General features: G+C 41.4%; 1 protein-coding gene across 2 annotated transcripts in view; it reads right to left on the bottom strand.

Moving 5' to 3' along the window:
- The window catches only part of LOC133349230 (stromal membrane-associated protein 1-like), a 146045-nt gene that overhangs the window by 30589 nt on the left and 90249 nt on the right, over positions 1–25207 (bottom strand). For both annotated transcript variants that reach the window (XM_061562553.1, XM_061562554.1), the window contains exon 7: positions 6970–7079. In XM_061562553.1, coding sequence (XP_061418537.1) covers positions 6970–7079 — 110 coding nt within the window. The remainder of the gene's footprint in view (positions 1–6969; positions 7080–25207) is intronic.

The following is a 25207-nucleotide window of genomic DNA, read 5'->3' as shown; positions in this document are numbered from 1 at the left end:
ATTAATGTAAAATCGAAGAGTGGTGCAATCCAAAGCGGCCTCCTTGACGAGGGCATAGAAGTGGTTATGTTAATGTGAGATATTAGCATATTAATGTAAAATCGAAGAGTGGTGCAATCCAAAGGCATGCGTGCAATCCAACGGGTGCCTTGCATCGTGATTTATTTTATTTTCAGGCAATGTTTATTAAAATGTAGTGTTTGTATTCTTTACTTTCCTCATGTGATGTTATTCCTTTGTGTTCAGACTTTATTCATTCTGTAATTGCTTATCAAATGAATTGTGTATTCATATTTTTACTGTAACTATTTTTTACAATTGTATATTACTAGGTAAGGCCCGTTGAGCTATATAGCTCTTTTTCTGAAGCGACCTGGCCACAAAATGATAGCTCAACGAAGTGGGTTATCATGTGGAAATGTATAGCAACCAAATACTCTAAAAGTATGTTTCCAAATGTAGAGGGAAAAACCGGAGGACCCAGAGAAAAATCCACGCGATCACAGGGAGAGAGACATGTAAACTCCAAATATGCAGGCGTCAGGATTGGGATCGAACCCGGCGAGGTAGTTAACATCTCACCACCGTGCAACCATTATTATATAGAATTCCTCGACTATGACAATTACCTGACCTCCCTTGAAATGGCGGACACTGCATCTCAATGAGCTCTCTGTTTCAAGTAAACATATTAATTTACATGATTTTGTTAGTAAAACAAATGTTCCGTGAAAAAGGCCCAAAGTGTCTCTTATCTCCACACGAGTACTGGGTGGTGTTGGTATTCATTGGTAGACCTCGTCCAATGGTGAAAATTGCACACTCCTATGACAGGGGCCAGTATATAGATAGGATACATTTTAATTATCACCATAGCCAAAGAAGAACTGTGCTGAGTTGCTGCCCTACCTATATCCAGCGAAGGAGTGACATTGAGGGATGGCTTGCCCTTGCCCTGTGCTACTGACTCAAGCATGGCCATTTTTCACAGGCCACCCGATGTGATGAGTGGCAACATCCGACGGTTCTCGAGATGAGATTTAGAACGCACCCTTAACAAGGGAAAGGGGAAAAAACACCTGCCTGCAGCCTCCCATTTATCCAATGGCAGATTTCATGCCCCAGCTCATGTTCAAGATTGGCAAATTTTGAGTAAAAAAACGTACAGAAAAAAAGTCTTGGGTCACCTAAAACACAAAGTCGAGCACAAACTGTGAAGTGTCCTTTCAAGTGCAGGTCTCACCAACAGAGGTCTGCATAAGTTTAAAGTGCATCTTCGTACTTGTTTATCTGTTTTTATTATTAAGGCAACACGTGGGTCCGTTACAGCAAGTTTCGATGTGTGCATGAACCATCAATATAAGCTAAACCGGTTATGAAAAGCAGGGGTAGAAAGATTGGGAGCAGGCCCGCTACCTTTGTACTTGTTTATTTGTGGAGACGCTTACCTGCAGAAACTCACTGGGATAAAGACAATGTCTCAGAGGATAACCACCAACACCAATGTTGTAAATAACGTATTTGTACAAAACAGTGACATAACATTGATGTCCATTATATACCAATGAAAGAGCCATTTGTTTCATCAAATGTCTATTACTTAACCACATAATGGGCAAGGGTCCGGTCCTGCAATTGCTTCCTCACACCACTGCTGGTAGAAGAGTGTCCACTCGGAAAACCCAAGAGTCCATCGAGAGTATTTTGGTCTAATTTTCTACCCTGGCCAGACGTCTTGGAAGATAGTGGGAGTATCCACACTGTACAACCACCACATGTGACGAGCTGATCGAATGTGGTCAATCCATGAATACCGCCGGGTGGACAGGGGGGGGGGGGTGTGAGTTTAATAAACTTGCTCCATTGTTTGAAATGTAAAGTCGGAAGATCAAACAGGGAACATCTGGATCATAGGTTCAGTTTGCTAACCATTGCACCACAGCAGCATTTAACCAGGTTAGGGGGTTTTAATCGATTTTTTTGCAAGAAAGAAAAGAGTAATCATGGGGATAAAGTGACATTTGTAATTCATGACTGTGGTTTTGGGTGATTTAATATTTATAATTTGGGAAATTAGATGAGAAAAAACCAAGGCCCTGCTCTTGTGAATGCTTCCACAGGTTATTCATTGTTTTCAATAGTCATCAGCATGCCTACTAATTCCAAAAGGAAATTAATTTGTGGATATAGAATTAGAAATCACGGATTCCATATGGAGTGGCGTGAATAGTGTCTCTGTGGTGTAGCGCCAGTATCGTAGGTGTGGAGTTTCTCTCTAGCACTGGGATGAGTACGGAACGGAAGGGGCCCTTAAGGGGCATGGTTCGGGTGACAGCGAGAGAGAGGTCGGGTGAGGACATGGTAGTCTGGGTGAACCCGAGACAGCACGTGACCGGATGAGGTAGTAACGAGGGCCAAAGAGGTGGTGAGAGAGACACGTGATGTGGGCCCAGTCTCCGAGAAAGATTGGAAGGGGGCGTGGCCAAGGGCGGTGCCTGGCCACGCCACAGCCCATAAAGGCCGAGTCCCGAGAGCGATCTGGGCTGTTCGTCTCTGGGAATGGAATCCGCCGGCTAAGTCTTCGGTCTTCGGGCTTCACGCACGGCATCGTGGACCAGGCAGTGAGTTAGCTGACCTGGTCCGAGTATATAGTTATCCCGTTGAGTGGTGACGTAGCTAACCGTGGTGGTCACCACCCTAAGTCATTATCCCGTCGAGTTGTGATGTAGTTATGCGTGGTTATTACCACTCTATATCGTTATCCCGTTCAGTGGTTATATGATTTACCCCGTTGTATTCAGAATAAACGTGTTGCCTCCAAGTTCGAGTGTGTGCCTCTGTGGAACCCGCTACACGAACAAACAGGCTTCGTGGCAAGCGTGCTAAAAACAGTCCATCTGGCCACTTAACACAAAACAAAACTACATCATGCGCACACATATCACACCGCAAATGCATTAATACATATTTCCATCCAAAAATAATTAAACCGCGTTACTAAAGAAATAAAATGCAACACACTGCCAAGAGTGCATAAAATGCAATCACACCTGCTGTGCTCCTTTTGTTTAAACGACCGAACAACACAAGGTAAGCAATTTTGGCTCCCCAAACAGCGCTGGCACGAACATGCATCTAAGCCAATTTGTATGACCCAAGCAATTTCAAAGCAGCTGTGCTAAGTAACAATCTGCTGCGTAAAGAAATACACGGGCAACAGGGGGGCATGGCGAGCCCTTTGAGCACATGTGCGACTTGTTACTTTGTGCGTCTCGTTTAAGCATTTTTTAAAATTTAAATTAAACTATTTAACACATTCCTGCGGAGGGAGCTAGTAGAAACGTTGGGTTGCTCGGTCAATGGTCAGGGTCAACGGTGGCGTGGTGTATTCCGCAAATATGGCCGACTGTGAGGGCGGGCACAAGCCGGCGTGAGTAGGTTAAACGTTGAGTTTTATCAGGGCAACACGGGGTGACCAGCCCCTCCCCACCCAGCCCCACCCCTCCCACCCCCCACCCAGCCCCACCCTCCCCACTCTCCCAACCCAGCCCCTCCCCACCCTCCCAACCCAACCCCTCCCTCCCTCCCCACCCAGCCCCTCCCTGCACGATGGACGGACGGACACAATAATCCCCTGTGGGCTGGTGGAACCAGGTGGTTCCTACCAGTATTTTAGCAAGTAAGGCCCACTGAACTATGCAGCTCTTTTTCAGAAGCGACCTGGCCACAAATGACAGCTCAACGAGGTGGCTTATCATGCGGCAATGTACAGCAACCTGATACTCGAAACGCATGTTGATTCTACATGTGGAGGGAAAAACCGGGGGGACCCGGAGGAAAATCCACACCACCACTGAGAGAGAGACATGCAAACCCCAAATATACAGGCACTGTCGCAGGGCCGGGACTGAACCCACGACCTCCTGCATACCAGGTGAGGTAGTTAACATATTGCCACCATGGCGACCTGTGTGACAAGCCGAGCATAATGTCAGATCAGCAAGGCAGTGGCTCTTGCTGTGTTGACGGGCCTGTTTATCAGCAGCTTAGAATGCAGTGCATGGAACTAAACAAATTCAGTGGCAGCACATGCAGCATTGGAGCACACAGTTCTGAGAGGCATTCCGTGTGAATTTACAAAAACCTTCGGTAATTTTCCTAATCAGATAAACGTGCGTAAATAAATATATATTTTTGCGAGGGAAATGTAATTATGACTTCTTTATTGAATTTTTCACTTAATTAACGTGATATATGATATCAGTTCTCTTAAAAAAAATAAACATGAAACCTTAGTTAAGTAGGGACAGGTGTTATACATTTGTTACAATGAGTTTTTACCAGTAATTTTCAGAATCGGATATCGCGCTACGGCAAGAGTGTACAAATTGTCCTACTGAAAGGAAACGTTCACGTCGCAGGGTCTAAATGGAAATTTTACAGTCGGTGGCATGCTTGTAAATGTCACACAAAGGCTACAGGCAGCTGTGAAAAGGTAAATTGCTGACTTCATGCAAATCAGCCCAACAGTAAGGGCGTTGAGCGTGAACTATTTCAGTTTCCCCTTGTACAGTCGTCTACAATTCTGTTCGCATTTCCCTCCAATTCCCCTCCCACTTCCAAGACTGTGTTTTAAAACCAGCCGGTAAATAGTCAATGACAATGTCCCTCATGTCTTATGACAGATAGATTCACTTGATACAGCAATTTTGCTGTGACGGTTCCACCTGAAGACGGAAGCTTGTGTTGCCTCCGAAACGTCGTGATTTAATTTATTTTCCTTTTTTTTTACCTACGTGACTTTACCGAAAAAACCAAAGAGTATGGACCCTTGCAGTCACGAAAACTTCACATCTAGAATCGATTCACAGTGGTTCGCTGGCCACTGGCATCAAGGTGAATTCAGAACAAGGTCATGCCGATAAACATTATTATTTACTTAAAAAGTACAATCAAAGATACTCATGCAATTGTATTCTATATTGTTTGTCCTTGTTTTAAAGCTTTCGTGACTGCAGGGATTCATCTTCTTGGTTCTTTCGGTAAAGTCACGTAGAAGGGAAGTAATAAAATAATAAAAATAAAACATAATAAAATAATTCTCACGACGTTTCGGCCACAATGCAAGCAGCCGTCCTCCCTTCTACGTGACTTTACCGAAAGAACCAAGAAGATGTTTGTCCTTGATTTGTGTATATCTATGTGCCTATATAAGGAAAGTTACGAATAATAAATCACACATGTAGCAATAAATCTGCATTTTCATGAGCTTAACAACCTGAGTGGCTGTTTTGGGAGGACGCTTTTATATGTTTGGGCAACTCAAGCTGGCCACTAATTTGGCCTGGAGTCCAAATTCTCTGGGCAGACTTCACTTCATGGGCAGACCGACATTCCCAACGTCAGAATTCAGGTGGAGAAGAAAGACTTAATGGGACTTGAAATAATAAAAAATGTTGTCGGTGGAGGGAACATAATGTAACATTTAATTTAATACACTTTTGTTCTTTCGGTAGAGTCACGTGGGTATAAAATTACTTCACCGAAAGAACCGAAGAGTATGGATCCCTGTAGTCATGAAAACTTCAAATCTAGATTTAATTTAATATTGAACAATTAGCATTTAATTGTGTTAGCAATGCTCACAAGCATTTCTCAGAAAGTCTTAGTCAAAGTATTTCTGGGAAAGATCTGATAAGCTCATGTGATAGCACGAGTGACACAAATCAAGGAAATACCACGTCCTCAACCAACTTTAGTTCTAATTTAACTCGAGTTTTCGGAGTTATAGAACTAACTAAAGACAACAAGAGCCAATGTCCCATGGAAACAAGGTATACATTTAGTTAAGTCTTAAATGTATACATGTATGTTGAGACAAAATCCATGTCTCCAAATACGAACCCACAACTTTCAACAAGCTATGTAGTTAGTACATTTGGTATTCGTGCCATTATTATTATTATTACTACGCAAAACTATCATGGAGGCGCTATGTTTCATATAGTCTGGAGTGGTTTCACCGTTTGGGGGCGACGTGCCTAACCCCAATCGAGAATTTTGTGAGTGCATTTAAAAACATGGCATATTTTAATGACAATGCAAAACCCTACAAACCTAACTCAAAGTGTTAAACCATGATGCTTGATATTACCATGAACTCATAACTTATCGAATTTACCATAAGCTTTCTGTTATCATTAACCAACTATACATACTTTTAGCAACAGCTTGCAGCCACTTAGACTTATTTAAACAATACACATGGAGATAAAACAGATATGCAATATCCTTAGGTTTTTTTCGGTAAAGTCACGTAGGTAAAACATTAAAATTTATTATTATATTACATTATTATATTATTTAATTTTACTTTTATTTACTTTTATTAATTTTAATGTTTAATGTTTTACCTACGTGACTTTACCGAAAAAACCTAAGAATATGAATCCTTGCAGTCACGAAAGCTTCAAATCTAGAAAGAACAGATATTCAATATCACGGTTATATCATAACCCAAAATCCATAAGCAATAGCGTGAACAATCTAAAAACAAAATCTGTATCCAATTCATGTTCTGGAAGCGTAGAAGATCAACTATCATCATGATTGGGTTATCACAACCCCGAAAGTATGGTCATACAAAAATATATATCTTGATTTGAAGCTTTCGTGACTGCAGGAATCCATACTCTTTGGTTCTTTCGGTAAAGTCACGTAGGTAGAAACAATAACAGATCACGACGTTTCGATGGCAACAACAAGCGACCGTCTTCAACAATCGACCTGAAGACGGTCGGTTGTTGTTGCGATCTAAACGTCGTGATCAATTATTTTTTCTACCTACGTGACTTTACCGAAAGAACCAAAGAGTATAAAAAATATATATGATTGCATGAAGTTACACCTGTCGATTCATCACACTTGCATAACACATTCACAACACAGTGCCATGTGTGACCTCCATACCTGTGTGGATTGCGGCAGGGGATTTGAAACCATTGGTCCAAAAATGTCCTGATCTTCACTGGCAGGCGCTGCAGACTGAGTATCACCATTGCTGGCAGCGGTTGGCGACTCTGAAACAACATAATATTTTCAGACAGACATAGCCACCATAGAACATTTTAAATGTTTCTCACGAGCCCATCTGCACCACATTTCCCTGCCTGTGTTGGATTTTTGAGAAATACATAACATGGCCTCCCCCACGAAACAAATACAAAAAAGTTGTAATTTCTGGTGCACTTAAGAGCTTACCATAATGATCATAATTTTCAGAAATTACGCACACAACTCACGGCTATTTTTTCTATGTCTAATTAGTAATCCAATTTTCTAGGACATGTTAATGTAAAGGCCTCTTTGTTTCAATACACTCTCTGTAATGTTCTTAAATTATGGCAGTGGTGAAGGCCTATTTAAAATAAATGTAATGAACTTGATGGTTGTTTAATTTTAGAGCGTCGAGATGAGGCACACCACGTATTCATCAGACAATAAACACAGTTGGATCACTGTACATATCTACCAGTTACATTCAAACATACACAATCATTGTTTTTTAGCAGAGGTGCCCCCCCCCCCCCCCGCAATGATGAGATCAAAATCCCTAATTTCGATCGGATCATTGGGGTTAATTAGTAATAAATCAGCATTTTGCAACCCCCACTGCCACTGTTTAGCATATTATTACGTGCCAGGGACTCTATGAGATGATAAGACAATAGACTGAGTCCATAATTGGCAATAAGTAACGACAAAGCAGTTATAAGTGACTCACAGAATTGTGCACAGTTGCGTATACAGTACACGACTTCCCTGAAGGCAATTCACCTTCAGCGAGCGCGATGCCGATCAAACACGGTTCGAATTCGACCCTCGATCGATGGCTGCGCCATCGCCGCACACGCGTCGAATAAAAAGCAAGGGACAAGTCCTTACTTACTAACAACTCCTATCATTTTTCATTGCTGGAGGGGTTGCCCCCCCCTACCTGAAAACCCTGGCTCCGCCATTGGACTGAACACGCTGCTAAATATATTAAATGCAGTGACAAACTTGATTAGTACAAAAAACGTGTATCCCAACTGCCTGACATTTTAAGCAAACTTAAAGTTAATTCGGTCGAGATTAACTGAAGAAAAAAATGCTTGGTGCAGCGTTTTATATTTATTCACAGACAATATCAAATAGATCAATCACTTAAAATGTACGACCAAAAATAGCATTTTCATTAAATGCACTAGGTGATTCAGGAATACCAAGGTATTGACAGAGAGCTTTACACAGTAGGAGTCAGGAAGTTGGAATCTCTCTTCCTTGATGAATTCAAAGGCTTTGCTGTCAAGAATGGTCCCTAGATGACCAAAAGATTAAGAGCTTTACCTTAGCCCTTCAGAGCACATGTTAACCCCAAATTAAGTAGAGAAGCACTTTTATTTCAGCCAGAATTGATGCCCTACTGTCAATACTGATCATTATGACTCGCTGTCGAGTGGCTGCAGTGTTGAGCAAAGCATACTTAACTCAGAGTAGAGACAAACTGAATTTAATTCTTGGTAAATATTAATGTAAACGCTTGTGCAAACATAACGGCTTAATATTATTTCCAGCTAATAGTGAGCAGTGATGTGAGTGTATTGATGTATGTTGAATAGAAGATCACAATGGGGGGTTACATTTTGGGTACCATATGCAAATTTGAAGAGAGAATGGCCCTGAGGCCCAATTGGAGTGAGCCATATATACAGGGGATCTGTACACGTTTTATTAGAATCTATAGGGCAAAGTTACCATGAGGACAATGGGATGATTGTAATTCCATGCATACCAATGCATTGTGTCCCTACCTCTAAGATAATCGCTTGTGTATAAGTAACCAGAACCAACACTTACTATTACATCTCAAAGAAATGCACATTGTAACCACAAAATACATGATTTGTGAGTAATACGTGGCAATTGTTTAAACATAGAAGATGGCATATTTTTGTACCAGGCATAATGTCTCTTAAAATCGCATCTAAATGCTTAGATATTAAGGTTTTAGAAGCTTCTACTAGTCTGCAAATAGAACTAAACTTGAGCAGCTGAATTGAGGTAGAATGGTGACCATAAATGTTATATTTCACTGCTTCAATGTCACGACAATTACTGCACTGAATTCCTGAAAAGAAATGTTATATTGAGTGTGCATAACACATGATAAATTGCCATTCACTGACAGCAATCATTCAACACAAAGGAGGTTTCCAATGTAAACAATATATAAACAACATGTTACTCCGTGATAACAGCTGTCAAAGCTAACTGATGAATTCCATTATTCTGGCTTAAATGCTGGTTAAATAAAGGAACCTGAAAAGAACCGAAATGAATGTAAGGCTGCATGCGCCATTCTGCCTACTCACGTTTAAACCAAGCCTTGACGTTTACAAATGGCATTTCTCTGGCTTTCTGTTGGAAAAAATCAAAATGAAATGCCCGAGCTTTGCTACAAAAGCGGATTGACTGCATGGAGCCGCTATTGTCAGTACTTTACACACACACAATCTGTAAAATAGATGAGCACATTTGCAGTAGGAGCACAATTCCGATGTCGAGGCAGGAAAACTTTAGGACACAAATCACAAGTGTTCCTCTATGTGCATTAAAACGTATGTCTATGCACCTGCACACTGAAACATCAACACAGCAATTAACAAGTCCATGAGCTCAATTACGAACTTAGATACTTATTGTTCACAGTTCGTACTGAATTATACTGACTGAATGCACTATGGATTGATCAAAAATGACCAACTTGTTTTTTTATCATCACGTTGTCAGGTAAAGTATCAATTCAAAAATCTCACAGCAATTGCATAACCAATCAAAGAAAATGGGCCATACAAGTAGATTTCATAGAGCTACTTCTGAGATCCCTTAAAGTCCCCTTACTTTTTATCCAGATACTAGGGGGTACAATTTCTCACATGCCCTGCTGCAATGAAACGCAGTAAGCTTGGTAGTCAAAACGATATTAATTACCCGAGCTGGAATTCAGCTAATTTGCTTGAGAACTCAAATGTAATAGATTGGTTGTTGTGCAGTTATTGGTTGAATCAATGGTGGCTGAAACATGGATTCAAACCTAATGTCACGGAGGTTCTGGGTGTGATTTTAACCTGAGCCTAGCCTATAATTACATTTGTATTGTCAGCTAAGCTATAATCACGAGAAAATCAAATTCCCTTACATGGCAGAATGTTTCAAAATCCCATTCCAACGAATGGATATTTTAAGATGGGAATCACAAAAGAATCACTATTCCTCGAGGAATCATCGAGGGTAGAATTATGGGAATCGAAGATTATTCCTGCAGCATCAGCTGACTCTATTCAGCATTGCGCAACACTCATATGGACACTCTTTGATGCTTATCAACACGGGTGTGCTCCTGCCTGTATTCTCTAGCCAGCATCACGTGCGAAGTGATAGCCACTCACCCCCTTGTGTGCCGTGTCGGCCTTCATAGGTGCTCACTAAAACCACTTGCCCCCAAAAGTCTGTTGAGGCTGTCTTTGTCTTCTCGCCTTGTCCCCCCCCCCCCTCCCGATACGTTCCATTCATTGGCTACCACATTCTGATAAGCTCTCCCCCCCTCTCCTCCCCGTTAACTTGTATTTAAGAACTTGCATCTTGGAATCCCTGCCTCACTTGATACAGCAAATCTGGCTGTGACGGTCCCACCTGATGACGGAGACTTGTGTTGCCTCTGAAACGTCGTGATTTTTTATTATTTTATTTGTATTAATTTTAATTTCATTTTTTTACCTACGTGACTTTACCGAAAAAACTAAGTGTGTGGATGAGTGTGTTCATGCAATGTGAATCGTCTACGTACACACAAACATTAATTTAGTTTTGAGCTCCCACAGGTACCTGCATTTATTTGCTCTTATCTTTGTGTACTTGTGAGTAGGACAGCATATACACAGACACATTAAACACCCCGTTCCCTCCAATTAAAATCGGAAACGATGTCTTTGTTTTCTCCTAATTTTTACTTTGCAAAACGGCACGACAATAAAAAGTAATTACTCGGTATGTGATGGAAACGGTACCCCGTGCTCTCGCTGTGTGGTTTACACACGTGATTTTGTTGACATGTACGTACAGGCAGTTTATTTTTGCGGCTATTATTTCTTGACATGCAAATTACTTTTCAAAAGTCAGTGAATTAGAAAAAAAAGTAATTAAACAAAAAAATACAATGTATTTCTTTACAATGGGGTAAGTATTAAGGTCGGTAAATGTACTATCATCGTGCATGCCACGATTAGAATTATCAGATAAAAACAAGATAAAAAAAAACTTCATGGGCAACTGCAAAGTTTAAGTCGTCTTGTTCAATAATGCTAAACTTTTCACATGCTCTAACTAAACATTATCTAACTGACAACAACAAAAACAACAACAAATCATCCGTCTCAACTTTTCTTACAAATGCTGTCTCAAAGTATGCCACATTCAAAATAGTCTCATTGCCCTCTCCCTGTTGCACTCAGAAAGGGACACTGCACAATAATCGTGGCTTACTATCTTTTGTTCTAAGGCAAGAGTCAATGAGGATGGACCTGTGGTGTTTTTAGCCCGTGCTAAGACACGTGATAATTAATGGAAGAAAAACACGTGGTACGTTTATATGCAATGTATGTAGTTGCAGAAACGCCGGTGCGTTTATTTAATACGAACAAAAAACATGTACTCCACATCATACCTACCGTGCGGATAGTTGTATTTTTCAAAGATATTGTATAACCAGGAACTTAAATTACACTTAAAGTAAGTACAAATCTATTGCCCAGGCCAATAAAAACGACATTAGAAGTAACAAATAATTCAACGTTGACTTTTCATTTCTAACCGTGACCACATATTTAGTATGCAGCTCATTCCTTCACTGAAAGCATCTTCATAAATAGCGATCAAACAGCTCACATTTTTTTTCCCTTCCCTTTTTAAGCCATCGGCAGGGTTGAACCCATGAAAGAAATCAGACATTAATATTCCATATCACGTTCCCTGAGCTTCAACTCCCATAGCCAAATGGTAGATTTGCATGCTTGACCGCGAAAACAATAATGCTTATGTTCGGCAGTCTGTTTACAACTTTGTTTTTTTCCCATCATGTTTCACTCACTGTTACCACGTGCTTTGGGCACATGTTCGAAAACTGGATGTGAAAAATCCATGAATCAAAAACAAGACAAATCACATTGGATATTTAGAACCAAATAAAAAAGAGGCAATGCATTGTTGAAAATAATGAATTTGTGCAAAACAGCTAATTGAAAAAGCCCATTAAAAAATCAATGTTTTATTTAATATTATCCCAGGCCTTGCAAAACCGAATTTCATCTTAATGGTCACTTACCTGATTTTAGCTTACAGAGCGTTGCTTAATACAATGTATATCTCACACATATATGTGGAAACACATTACTACAATAAAAATGACAATGGTAAATGTAAGCACATTTCTAAACCAAAAATTACAGCAGGATACCATGTAAACTGTGCAAAGGTATATTCAGGTAAATTAATCTGCAGTCTGTGTATAAACATTTCTGGAAGAAGACCTTTTCATGCCACGCAGTGGCGGCTCCTGCAAAATCTCTCAGGGGGGACAAATGTCTGGATGATTGATAAGGATAAGGTCCACCCATGCAATGGATAAATTAACAGCTTAAGCATGTAAAGGCAACTTCACTTCTTTAATATTAATGAAAAATAAATTGACTCTTACAATACATCTTGTTTGTTTCTATACTCACTATTAATACAATCCACTCAAGTTTATTTTATTAAAGATTCCACTAGGTGGCGTCAAATTATATTGTTGGATGAAACGTGCTTACGTATGATGACGTAAGCACGTTAGGGCGAGCCCTCCCGGAAGCCATAGAGAATGCATTGCAGCGCCCCCCGGTCGAAAAAAAAACATCTTTGAATGTAAGTCTATGGGGTCACTCGGGGCGATTCTCAGCCGGAGTGAAATCGCCCAAAAAGAGGCGGTACTCCACAGAACGTGACATGACGCTGATTGGACTATATCCAGAGGCACAGTGACGGCTAGCGTGACTCTGTGGTTGAATGACATTGGTGGTGCGTCGCCCAATCGCCCTAATGAAGAAACTGCCCCTGATGCCTCGTGAGTCATGCTTTTTTATATACCTCATCATAATGGTCCACGCAGATTGGAGAAGTGGGAGGTAGAGGAGGAGTGGGGAGTCAGGGCCAGTTCAGGTTTCACTTACTATGGGTGTTAGTCATGGCCGAGAATCAAACCCAGGTATCTGGGTTCAAAACAAGTATGTTAACCACTGCACCACCACTCCTTTATCCCAGACTAACGTTTAATCAAACAAATATTAAAATGGTGATGGGGGTGGGGTGGTGGTTCAGTGTTTAGGGCAAAGGGCTGTGAACCTGTTGACCTGAGTTCGATTCCCAGGCGATAGCTAACGTCAGTGATGGGTGATATCTGAATGGGCACTGGGTTCCCCCTTCGCTGAGCGGTACTGATCGGGCGTGGTGAAGTAAACCAACGGGGGGTCAAACAACCGCGACGACCAACACGGCACCCAACAGGAGCATAAAGCAACGCACGAACTCCGGTCATCCTCGCAGTGGCTTGTGGCTGGCCATCGAACAAAGACGGTCACTGCATCGCACGCTTTTGGATGCGCCTCTGTGGCCATGTGGAACACTCTTCCTTCCGATATTAGGAGGGCACTGGAGCTATGCACTCTGAAATCTGGACTGCAAATTCATTTTTTTAAACTGCTTTTTGTGTTTAGTTTGTTGTCCTTCCCCAGCACCTCCGATTAGCGTGGTCAGCTAAGTATAGAGCGAAATAAGTTTAATATACATACAACAGCTGACTGGAAATGGCCTGGACATCGTTTTAATTATGAATTGTGGTCTAACACGTTGAATTAATCATACGTTTAATGTAGTGCTTGTGTATAAATCAAAGTGAGGATTTTTTTTCTTGAAAAAAAGCAATCTAACATAAAACATTCCGATCAATACGTCCTTGCTTTAATTACAAGTAAAGGGGACAGTGAATGACAAGAATACCGGATTCACTTTCACTCGAGATTATCAGCACACCACAGCCAGCAGGTTTATTACCACCACAGAATACAAAGAGATTCACGTGCATTACAAGCATCCATAAACACCATCGATCATTGCAAATGTTGCAGCAATATATGGTAAGCAATTACACAAACAAATGCTGATTCGGTGAAATAAATATCAATGGTTTATTAATAAATAACTGTGCCAGAGTGCTCCGTTTGCCTTACGATGCATAATCGAGCACTTCGAGGCCGTTCTCAACTCGGTGAAACATTGCTCCGGTTAAATTCCCTTCGAATGAAACAGAGGGCCGGGAACTGGGTAGAAGTGGTGATCTTGCACCACTGCCGAGCGTACGAAGCAAACCCAATGAAGTCCCATGCACAGCAAAGACGCTCTATCTTGTGCTGAAGTGCTCTGCATGCATGCAAACTATTAACAAACTAAACAAAGGAAGCCAGACTCGGTTTTTTTATGATTGAGGAGATGAGGGGGAGAGATCATGATACTTATGGCTTCTTAATTTCATCATAACTCTGGCCACATCATAGAATCCAAGAACATACGGAGATGACCGAGACATCGGCTTAACCCTTTCCCGTTCCGATGACGCACGCGTGCATACATGCGTGCATACGTCATCGGAATAGAAGTGAAAGAAAAGCCAAATAAAATTACTTCAATCTGGATTACTTCATCGGTACCGAGGTTCCATCAAGGCTACGCGGGGGGGGGGGGGGGGGGGCGTGTGGCACAGTTTGGCGCCAGCTATCGTAGAGTGCGGTAATGTCACTACGGTTCCCTGCGGCACGTATGCCTTAAAAACAACGGTGATCTCGAATAAAAAAAACAAAAACGCTGAACCGCTTGCGTGTTTCAAGATTTGGTGGTGAACAGGACCCGCCCTGCAACTTGCAAACGTCCTCGCAACGGGGAAAGGGTTAACGTCCCCGTGTGAAGACAGCGATTAAGTCTCCCTTTGTTCTAATCAGGAAGGCACGGGCTCCCAGGGAGTGTTCGCGCCCTCTGAAGAAGATGCGTGGCCCCCCATTTTTTGAGCTCGCGATGGTCGCCGGCTCTCTCATCCCCGGCGCGTTTCTATTCCGAAAGTCGCAGCGGGGCCTTTCATCACCGAACAGTATCGACCGTCCGTACATGAAAGCGGGCGCAATGAACTGTACCCCAAATACCACGGTGCACTCGCAGGAATTGAGAGTGGGCCCCGGAGGTCCCAGTACACGCGTGTGATCCGTGTACTGTTCTGGGGTTATGGTTATATAAATACATAAAATTGCACTCCCGCGCCCCCTGCCACCATTTGCCTATAACAGCAAATATGAAATGTCACACTAAGTGTTTTTTTCTTATTATTATTCTTCTTCTTCTCTTCAATTCGCTGCCTGCTTCGTGAATGTGGGTGTACTTTCACCCACAGTGTTACTGTTATGTTTATTATTAACGCCCTTAAAGACGTTCCTATGGAGAGATAATGGCATGCCTCTATGCATACACTTCTCATCACAATCCTGGTGTAAAGCCACATATAACAACGGAGCAGATCGTTTCCTATGTGGAAGCAGAAGTGTGAACATGACATTTTCTTTATATCTGCTTTCACGCCTTGCGTAAACAGTTGATTGCTCTGTTGTACCTAAACTTTCAGCTCGGCACAATTCACTCTTACATCATGTGATTACGTATGTTTTAAAAATACATGACCGTATTGTAATTAAGAGTTTGTAGATAACTACCGTCTCTTTAACTGAAACTGTTTAAACGAGATTGTCATTACCGACGATTAATTTATTTGTTACGTTTTATGCCAGTTTTGTGAAATTTGGAAGAATGTGAACACTGTAACTACATATAAAGCCCACATTACCAAGTCTTGTCAGCAACAACAAAAAAACACAATGCCGTCATTCTCATTAAATACGGCACACTTTAGTTATACGCACTGTAAATCAATTATTATGGTTTATCGAGCAAAAACAATGTTTCTCTCAAAGCAACCATTATTATCATCATCATCACAACTGCTCAATTGCAGATAATTAGCACTGTTTAGCTCACAATTAAGTACATCTACAAACTATAAATAGAATTTGTAAATATATACTAATGTCATTCCAGCTCTTTATCTATGATATCTAAATCGGTGTCCTCACATTCAATCGTGCATTGGGTGGTACTCATCTCGACTCGATTGTTTTGAAGCAGTGATGGATATTCCACATTGTCAGATTTAAAATGGTGGGAAAAGCAGTCTTGTAATCAACATTTTTATTAATTATATTCTGATTTCACATCAAGGGGGCATAACCCACAAAGCAATTAATGGTGCCACACTGCCAGATTTAGTCTACACAGAGCTAACGGAGTTCAACCAATGTGAATGGGCACATAAAGTCTAACACCTGTCATAAAATTTAATGGCTGCATTTTTAAAGTCTTTTGTTCATTGCTTCTGTGCATTCATGTTTGTAGAATGCTGCTGCATTCTAAAGCCACGGAAAAAAAACAGAATATAATTTTAAATCAGTAACAAATCCCGCAGTTGTGAGTGCCCTAGGCGCTCGTGGCAAGACTTGTTGGATTAAGTTCATACAACAGGGAATTGTGAAGGCAAACTAAACAACGTGAAAATACCGAATGATAAGAAATATAAGGACATTCACTCTTGGGAAACAACCTCAACAAAATAAGAATAGTAAACTTGCAAAAGCCAGGTCAGGTGTCATTCAAGCTGCCTGACAATCTCTGTTTTGCCAGACGCTCCTCCAATCTCCCACCTCCGTAAACGTGCCATCCCGTTCTGATTTCCCCGGAAAGCTAATCCACACGGGCACAGCAATCGCACTGAAAGCTGCCCGTGTAATTTTCCACCCGACTGAGCTTGTTCCTTTGCAACCAGCACGTGCATCATGGATGAAAGAACAGTGGCAGAATATATAATTATTTATTTCCCTCCCTCCCTCCGCCCCAACAACGGGACCGCTGGAGAGGCTGGTGGTGCTTGCTTGCCACTGGGGGAGCGGTTTGTACCGGCTCGGCAACTTAAATTCCTCGTCTTTGCCGTCATCATTTTTGTAATGCACCTTTCAGTGGTGGCGCTATGGGTACTGTAAAAGTGCACTGTTTGCGTTAAAGTAAATTTTAAAAAAATGAGCGGTGGAATGATTCACCGCCCTGGCCATTTGATGAACTGTCACGATTGGGTGAACGCACTTTGATTCAACAACGGCGAATGGTAGCACTTCAAGTGGCTGCAGAGTTGACAGGAACCGAATATATACCAACATAGGAATAGAAACACGATCCATTCATAAACTAAATTTGATGCATTTTATAACGTGCTCAAGAATCAATGTTAATCGACGAATCCACACGTCATTCAACCCCGATGCTAAATAAATGCATGACTGAACGGGAATCAATTTACACGCATTTACAATCTTGGAATAAAAAAGCGTACAGATAGGAGTAACATTCAATACACACGCCCATTAATACCATGTACCTGACCATGTACCATTGTTACGGGATAGTTTTCTTCACGATTTATTTCTGTAACCAGGTTTCTATGGTGTAACCAAGGCCTCGTCGACAATGAGGATATATTTCTCAATGGGTTTTACCTGCGCCAAAAATAAACCAAACACCTGCATCCAGAATGTACACTACACAGTGACAAGCGTACAGTACATGCATAATGTATCATGTGCTCATGTCTGCGTATTCATAATACATATCCAAGGCACCCTTGCGAGCTCCCAGGGGGTCCCAGGAAGGAGGCTAAGGGGAAAAGGGTGCTTACTTCTGTAAGCTCCAACATGCTTCTGCAGTGCCACAGCAGCCAATGCACACAGAGGGCAACCCTCTCTGTACGTGCCAATGGGCATTTCTGGAAACTTGTTGTACTTAGTGCTTGCCGTTTCATGCTGCGTATGTGTAAGTCACACGAACGGTTGCTCACAAAATATAGACCGATGACCCCTTGGCACTTTGCAGACCACCTGTGGGTCTTCTCGTCTTTCACGGATCCCCTAATGATGCTCGCGGACACCTATGGGATCCGCTGACAAACCCGCTGGTCGGGAAACTACTACTTCTGTATATACATGTGCACGTACATAATATATGTGCGCACAGTGGCGGCTCCTGCAAAATCTCTCAGGGGGGGCAAATGTCTGGATGATTGATAAGGATAAGGTCCACCCATGCAATGGATAAATTAACAGCTTAAGCATGTAAAGGCAACTTCACTTCTTTAATATTAATGAAAAATAAAGTGACTCTTACAATACATCTTGTTTGTTTCTATACTCACTATTAAAACAAACCACTCAAGTTTATTTTATTAAAGATTCCACTAGGTAGCAACACATTATATTGTTGGATGAAACGTGCTTACGTATGATGACGTAAGCACGTATGATGACGTAAGCACGTTAGGGCGAGCCCTCCCGGAAGCCATAGAGAATGCATTGCAGCGCCCCCGTTCGAAAAAAAACATCTTTGAATGTAAGTCTATGGGGCCACTCGGGGCGATTCTCAGCTGGAGGGAAATCGCCCAAAAAGAGGCGGTACTCCACAGAACGTAGCATGACGCTGATTGGACTATATCCAGAGGCACAGTGACGGCTAGCGTGACTCTGTGGTTGAATGACATTGGTGGTGCGTCGCCCAATCGCCCTAATGAAGAAACCGCCCCTGTGTGCGCATACACGACGCGGCCGCGTAGTGTAGGCACTGGGAGGGCATTAACGAGCGTATTCAAAAGAGCTGCTGATGACACACACACGCACAGACATACAACTATTATATATACACGTTTTTAAGCTGCAAAACAGATAGTTAACAACAAAGGTTTGAACCTTTATACGTCTATATGTCGAACTTCTTTCACACGGTACGTAGTCAACCATGCTAATCAGAGGTGTCGGGAAAGGGCAAGAAATTAAGGCAAAAAGTAGTTTTAAAGAAATAAGTTTTCAATCTAAATTTAAAATTGCTTAACTTCAGTGCTAATATCAGAATGAAGAGCGTTCCAGATGGCCGCAGAAGGGCATCTGAAAGCGCCCGATGCAGTGACCGTCTTTGTTCAATGGCTATCCAAAAGCTGCTGCAAGGATGACCAGAGTTTATGTGATGGCTTTTGTTCCTTGACGAGATCAGCAAGATATAATATCTTCCCCTTTAAACTTGATCAGTTTTCTTCATTCCCCATAACCACCTCCCCCTTGTAAAAAGAAAAAAACAGCTTCTCCCGTGGTATAAATGACTTGATGGATTGATATATTACCAGAGCTGCAGGTATTTTTAGTCAGAGGGACTCTGTTGTTGTGCTTGACGTACATTGCGTTTGCAGAGTACGTGCGTTTAAATATGATGCTACAGTTCGTTATCACGCCTGCACAGCATGAAGTACCCTGCCGGCCATTCTTATTCTCAGCTTGAATATGTCAGCTTGAATATGTGTGGCTCATATACATTATGAATTCGTTCATTCGTGGAAGGATGGAAGAACGAATAGAGAAAAACAACAGAGACAAATATTCATACATGTTGTGTAGCTTACTCGTGACAATAACTGCCTCAGCTACACACATACCTTCGTAACATTAATTAATATTTAGTGAAAAGTGTATGTGTACAAACTACCTGAACCCTTAATTTCTATTGTGGCTGATTTTTCCCATCCTCGGGGTAAGCGCCTTGCTATTCTTGTTTCTAAAACAAAAGCGGAGAAATAAGATTTGACATTATCGCAGGCACGGCTTCTGCAGTCTTGATTGGAGGAAGATTTGAGCAATGATGAAAGGAAAAGCATGCAGGCAAGTGTATTTCAAAGACAGCTGGTTACAAGTGCATTTCAACGCGGAAATACACACGTAACCATTAAAAACACATTTATATACACTGCGCATTTTTTGTTTGCTGCACTTTGATACGAAATGCAGGAAGGAAAAACCAAAACACTTGTATGGCTGCATGAGTTACACACCGTCTCCTCACGCAAACGTGCTCGTACGTTTGGTGCATTAAGATTATACCTCTGACAAACACAAAGATCCCCCGTATAGCCTTAATAGTGCTGTTAGCGAGCACCTATGAGCGCCTGCACAGCACACTAGGACAGTGGGTAGCCAGCACCACGCCCGAGTGGCAATATTTACATACTCAACTAGATACTCATTTGAGGCTGAGTCGACCCAGGGGAGGAGGGCCAAGGACGGGTTCAGATAATCATCACTGAATGGGAATCGAACTCGGGGTAGCTAGGTTCGTAGCGCAGCGTGCATACACACACAGACACACGTGGGGCCAGTGTGCACTCATCCATCAGTTGAGAGTTTGTGTGGCCACACATCCATGATCACGCGTGGAGCCAGGGCAGCATCGGCGAGTGCTTTGCGCGTGGCCCCGTGTTCGCCCAAATAACACGAGCCCCTAACACCGTGCCACATGCTGGAGGGATTTGCGATACGCCACGTGTTTGCTCGACCTTTGAAAAATGCACACGGGGGTTTCGTGCTGCTGTCCAGTGTCATTTTTGCAGCAGCTGCTTTCATATCGCAGTGCTAAGAACTAATAATGTTGAGTGACACTGGCATGTTTAGCTTTCCAGACCTGGCTTAAGCTTTCTTAATGTAAAACCATGCCCGCCTCGCACATATCGAGCAACAACTCTGCACGCCTATATTATGGGCGACGTTAAAATAATTTTGGCAGCAATTGGTAATCATGTTAAATACTAATAGGCATCGTTATCTCACTTAGCTATGGGTTAATAATACGGCATGCGCGTGAGAAAAGAAAATGCCTACGCTGAAAAATGTGCATCTGCTCGTCTTTATTTTTTTGCCAGATTCAGTTAAACCCATAAGTGCTGAATGACAAATATATTAGACACCAATTCCATAAGCAAATGCGATGGTGCCCTTTTATGTCATGTAACACACTAGGATATAAGAATAGCATTTTGGAAGCCAAAACTCAGCACGATTTTCTGATTTTAGTCTCACTTCGCTTTTATCAGGGGCTTCATGATAATGAGTTCAAATTTTGGTTATGTTTACTTAGCCCAACAAAATCATCCCTGTGGATTCAGTAAAAGGAGAACCATTTGGTTCGAAAACAGCAACGGGATACTGATTGCTGCCACAAGAATATGGCAGTTTCATCAATGATTCAGGAGAATGGCTTAGGATGAGCCCAAATCCATTCTTTAAATAGTGTCTGGGGATGTTGTTGACCGTTTTTATTTTTATCTATATATATAATGGAAATGTGTGAATATGTGTGTCTGTTCGAAATGTTTATCATAACTTCCCGACATGCGACAAACTTGAAATTTGGCATGTGGGTAGCTTTCAGACTGTAAACAATGCCAAAGTATAAAAATAGACGTTTGTATTTTGGGGGGCGGGGGGGGGGCGCAATAATGGATATATATTGCACGGCAAGTGAGCGGTGACGTCACATCTGTGATGTCACCCGAATGCGGCAGCGTCACGCAGTGTGCCTGCTGACGTCACCCCCCCCCCCCCACCGCGTAGGCCATGTGTTAATTTCATTTTTTACCTACGTGACTTTACCGAAAGAACTAAGAGTATGAATCCTTGCAGTCACGAAAGCTTCAAATCTAGAACAAAAATCCAAGTCTCGGGCGAAGCCGGTTATTAAAGCTCGTATTAGAATATAATCGCATTTTTTTGCATATTTATAACAGCAGGAGCTTTGTGAGACGAGTAGAATTGTCTGTTTGGAGTTACTACAAAATGGCAATACTGGGTAGATTTTCTGTTTTTGGTTTTAATTTTGCATTGTGGAAGAGTTAATGAGAATTACTTTCTTGTTTGAGGATTGTTTTAGTGTATTCATTGTCACAATGATGGTAACAGAAGAGTAGGAATCATTAACATTCTACTTAAATTCCATGAACATCCCAACAGTCTTGTGATGTAAATATACACACCGACTTACAATTTGAAGATGTATAAATACATAATAACTATATAATAACCGTAGCTACAACCACTAAATTCATAGTTAAGTTATTAATCCCTAAAAACATGTTTTAGAGGTTAATTACATGTAACTATAATGTAACTTTAGTAATTATGATGTTTTATTATTTGCATATACTATATAGCCATCTATAATTGGAAAGAACATACATGTTAACCGGTCAACAAATCCATACACACGACGTACACAAATACATTCCTACGCATGCATGTTCATGATTCTTAAGTTGAACTTGATCGTCTATTAGATGCAGATGAAATACTGGGAAGATGTGCTTAATCGAAGTAACATGTGCGTCATGACACACAAATACTACGAAAAAATGATGCTGATATTTATTTTAAATGTTTTTTTTCATTCCTTCAAAAAGCGCAGGGTTTTTTAATGAGCCGCTTATTTTAAACTCTCAAGAAACTTTCTGGCGAAGGATCAGAGATCTTGTAAGAATAAAAAATGTAAATTTTATTTCTTTTCTTGTAGTTTGGCTGCTTTTATGAGAAAAAACATGAAGCAGAATAGTAGGAGACACAGAGCTGTTATGAAAATTAATTGCTTTAAATAATTGTTATTTTGCATCCACTAAAAAAAAATAACTTAACTGCACAATGCAAATTCAACAATTTGACAGCTATGTAATGTTTAGCAATAAAATATTCCCCTTACGAGCATTAGCCCCACTCTTTGAATGCTTCAAAAAGAAGCTTTAGAACTCTTTGCCAATACTAATTTAACAAGGTTGTTGGCCATCATTCAATCCTCTTTTGGCAGAACGATGGCCATGTCTTTTGTTGATTTGGCCCGTTTCTGGAATTAAAAAATCACGGAGGGCCCTCAGGTTCGACTGTAGATGAGATTCAACTGTGCCTCAGCGTGTAATGAAGTAGGCATAGATATGGGAAATGAAAAACAAGTAAACCAGAGCCACTGAACACAATTCATATGAACAGCAATTTCTGGTGGCAGGATCACAGCATTTCGGACTTGGGCACTGCTCAAAGGCATGTGGGATGGATGTGGTAATCCATTCTCCACAATTCATTCACCGTTCAAAAACGTGCATGTTCACAAAATACGAGCGGGCGTCTCGTAACTCCTGCAAAGGAATCCGTCATGACAAAACATTGCCCATTCTAAACAGACGGTGTTGTGGTTATAGCGCTCAAATAGTTATGGTATTTGATCAGCAGATCAGTTGGGATGACAGGGTGGAGTGGGTCAGAGGTCAGAGCATTAAGCGGAAAGCTCTGAAATCTGGGTTCTAATCCAGGTGGCCACCCATGGCTAAATAGTTCTCAAGTGTGCAAAGTTGATGGTCTAACTATCATCGCCAAGGATTACACAATTAGAACCATAACATAAAATGTAATTTGGCAAAACTCCGGAGATTGTATTTCGTTTGGTAGACTGTCATGCAGTTAACATCTGTCTAGAGAAAGGCATGCAGGTAAGTTATGCAATCCCAGTGGAAATAAAATCACTTTACAAGATCTCAGAAGTAGGTTTCTGATATCACCTTCCCTGGGCCATTTCCTAGCATGAGATGATGCCCTGCTGTGTCGGAGTTCCGAATGGAAAGTTCCGTCATATCGTGACATGATGTCCACAACAAAAATGTAATACAATTGAGAAAGAGAAAAATAATGCTTAGTGACTACGATAATGAATCGAGATACCAGTCTGATGTTGTGTTATTAAATCATAATCATTAATCAATGACTTATACAATTCTAGATTTGAAGCTTTCGTGACTGCAAGGATTCATACTCTTAGGTTTTTTCGGTAAAGTCACGTAGGTAAAAAATTCAATTAAAATTAATAAAAGTAATAATAGAAATAAAATAAAATAATAAAGCACGACGTTTCGGAGGCAACACAAGTCTCCGTCATCAGGTGGGACCGTCACAGCTAGATTTACTGTATCAATTACTGTATCTTGATGGCGGAGACTTGTTTTGCCTCCGAAACGTCGTGATTTATTATTTTATTTTATTTCTATTATTACTTTTATTAATTTTAATTTAATTTTTTACCTACGTGACTTTGCCGAAAAAACCTAAGAGACTTATACAATAACTTTTGCCGAGGCCAACACTGATTGCAATATCGAAGGAGTTCTGATGGATAGAGAACACCTGCATATTGGTGAAATATTCCTTGTTCATGAAAGATTCCTTGTTTACACAATCACTGGAAGAGGGTTCTGTTGGCCCAGAAATGGGCCAGTTCTAGATCGCTTCTGGCCCAGGATTAGCACCAGAGCCCAGATGCATGTCCCCAAAATCTATGATGTTTCCAGTGATCGTGAAATTATGGAAACAGTCATTGGAGCAGAACCCATCGATCGAAGACCACGGGGGTGATATTATAAGAACTGTAATTGGAGGTCAGTTATTGATTTCAGATTAAGCAGAAGGAAGGAATCAATGGCAAGGTGTGGTTGCATTTGCAGTGTTGACCTCTCGGACACGAAACATCTTGACATTCAATATTTGTGAAACAGTTAACTTACAAATGAGACTATCCCGATCTCTTGAAATCTCATCTGGTTAAACAAATACACTTGACTTGACTTAAATCACATATATAGGACACGTGTGTATGTACATAGGATATGAAAACAATTGCACTTTACCGCTGCCAACTTGTGCAACCCCCGTTCGCAAGTTGCAGGGTGTGTTCGGCAAATCGTGAGACTATGCGGTGTGTTGCGCGACGAATCTGCTGTTGCAGAATTTCTGCGCTGTTAGCAGAGCCAGTATTGCATGCAGGCGGATCTAGCAGTGATATGTCGGTTCCATCTGTGGGCGGGGAATAACAAAGCAGTGGCAGAAACCTCGTGTATCAACTCTTAGTTTGGAAATGGCTGTCATTCGCTGTACGTATTTTCACCCATGGCAAGAGTATTCCAAGAGGAACAGGTTTTCTGTATATTCACTGCAAAAATCGGAATACACCCCTTCAGGAATAGGGCCCACTATGTTCTACTGAGTAACAGACACTTCATTCTAATGAAACTATGATTGCAGACCCCGCACCTCCG

This window comes from Lethenteron reissneri, chromosome 29 (genome assembly GCF_015708825.2).
Source record: "Lethenteron reissneri isolate LAM-NWPU_2019-01 chromosome 29, ASM1570882v1, whole genome shotgun sequence".
NCBI lineage: Eukaryota > Metazoa > Chordata > Hyperoartia > Petromyzontiformes > Petromyzontidae > Lethenteron > Lethenteron reissneri.
The sequence above is the reverse complement of the archived record's forward strand: the minus strand, read 5'-3'. Positions and strand labels throughout refer to the sequence as shown.